We start from the raw sequence: 1,976 nt of genomic DNA, 5'->3' as shown, positions 1-1,976 counted from the left end.
ATTATTATTATTATTATTATTATTATTATTATTATTATTAACTGTGTTTCTTTTCGGTAAAACGACATCATCAGTCTTCGGTCTTTCACAAAAGATAGAAGAAGGAAGGAAGGAAAGAAAGAAAAATAAAAAAGAAAGAAAAGAATTGGGGAAAAAATTATTCAGTCAAAAAGTTTAGTGTAAATATGGTGGAATTCACCTGCCATTTCATTAATTCCTCCAGGTTGAGATGTCAACAGCTCACAAATATATCTATCCTCATGGGTTTTGAGGATTTAAAGTGCAGTGGAGTGAGGGTTTTTTTTTTCCCCATCAAGAATAATAACAGAAATGTTATGATTTACACAGGAGGAACCTGTAAAGATTCCCATTTGGTGTATGCAGCGGAATGCACCAAATACAAAATGATTTATGTTGGTTGCACAACAGAATGATTACAAAAGAGATTTATCAGACATAGGTACGACGTCAGACACAATAACAATGGTTCCACGGAACTTGCGGAGCATTTCACATCAAACGGGTGTTAATTTGAGGAAAACCTGAAGGTGCACATTCTCAAAAAATACCCTCGCTCCACTGCACTTTCAGTCCTCAAAACCCATGAGGATAGATATACTTTTAAATATCAAATGGCTATGAGGGTCCACCAGAATAAAATATTAATCAAAGGGGGTCCATAGGCAAAAAGTCGTTGAGAACCCTTGTTCTTCAACCCTGAAGGCTCTTAAGAGTTAAGTGAAAATTGTGACCGAAGTACCATCCATTGTATCATGAGACATGATGCAAAAAGATGATGCATGCGTAAAAGACTAAAACTGCTGCACGTAGAAAAAACACACACACACACACCGGGAAGTGAGCTACTAGCAAGCAGGAAATATGAATCTGTTCTCGGAAATACGAATAAGACCTTCGATCCTGCTCAGCTAAATATTGTCCAATAATATAATTAAACAGAAATAAATAAGGTGGGTGGGTAGTTGCTAGATTGGGCACTTTTATTGACGGGCGAAGCAAAATTTTAAGATCAAGAGATCAAAAGAAAAAAAAGAAAACGTAGTCATGAGCTTCCGCACAAATCAGGTTTTGACATAAATTCACGTGATTATAAAAATTAATAGGAAGAAGTGTGACCTGTAAAACACGAATCTTCTTCGTCACTATTCAATGAACAATTAAAATACTATATGAGCAACTTCTAAATAATTAAACCAACAAAACAGAAGTTGTTTGTTGGTTACGATCAAACGAAATTACTTCGACATCCTTATTTCCCTCCTCTATAAATAGCTTTTCAATATGATGTTGTGAAATAGGATGTAGCACGAAAGTTGGATATTTTAAGGAAAGAAAATAGGTTAATGAACTGATTTGCATAAATACAAATATTATCGAAAAAATATTCGGAATGATTTTCTAATAATTAATAAAGGATTTGCATGACTTAATTCTATCATACCGTTTATTAAGGGCTTATCATGATGTAATAAACTTTCCACTCGCACGAAATCCTATAAATACGGCTTGTTAGCAAATCCTTCAATAGAACTCATCCAAGTTTGGTTGCGATAACTTCAAAAACCTTCTTAAGTACATTGAGATTTCAACACTTCACTCTTTTGAACGAAGAGCAGAACATTCAAACACATTTGCCAATCCATCAACTATACAAACCATTCAGCCTATTCTTTCACCACAATTGACAAGTTATACTTATTCCCTAGAAAGATGGAAAAAATGATCATCGCAGCAATTTCTGTAAGTATAATTATCGGAGTTACTTTTCTCATTTTTCTTTCTTATGTATGCATACATAATTCTATATTGACCAGCACGGCTAGCATTATACATTCGTAAGTGTGAGTATTTTTAAGTGTGTGCATGGATATATGTGTGTATGTATATACGCGTATTTATTGGCACCTGTTTGTATGTGTGTGTGTATAATATATATATATATATATATATATATA

At 33.6% G+C, this 1,976-nt stretch overlaps 1 protein-coding gene across 1 annotated transcript in view; it reads left to right on the top strand.

The window, feature by feature from the left end:
* The first annotated feature begins 1,516 nt into the window (after positions 1–1,516).
* Positions 1,517–1,976, top strand: part of LOC128249860 (uncharacterized) — a 4,356-nt gene continuing 3,896 nt past the window's right edge. The window contains exon 1 of the mRNA XM_052974403.1: positions 1,517–1,761. Coding sequence (XP_052830363.1) covers positions 1,732–1,761 — 30 coding nt within the window. The 5' untranslated portion in view covers positions 1,517–1,731. The remainder of the gene's footprint in view (positions 1,762–1,976) is intronic.

Source organism: Octopus bimaculoides, chromosome 1 (assembly GCF_001194135.2).
Source record: "Octopus bimaculoides isolate UCB-OBI-ISO-001 chromosome 1, ASM119413v2, whole genome shotgun sequence".
NCBI lineage: Eukaryota > Metazoa > Mollusca > Cephalopoda > Octopoda > Octopodidae > Octopus > Octopus bimaculoides.
The sequence above is the reverse complement of the archived record's forward strand: the minus strand, read 5'-3'. Positions and strand labels throughout refer to the sequence as shown.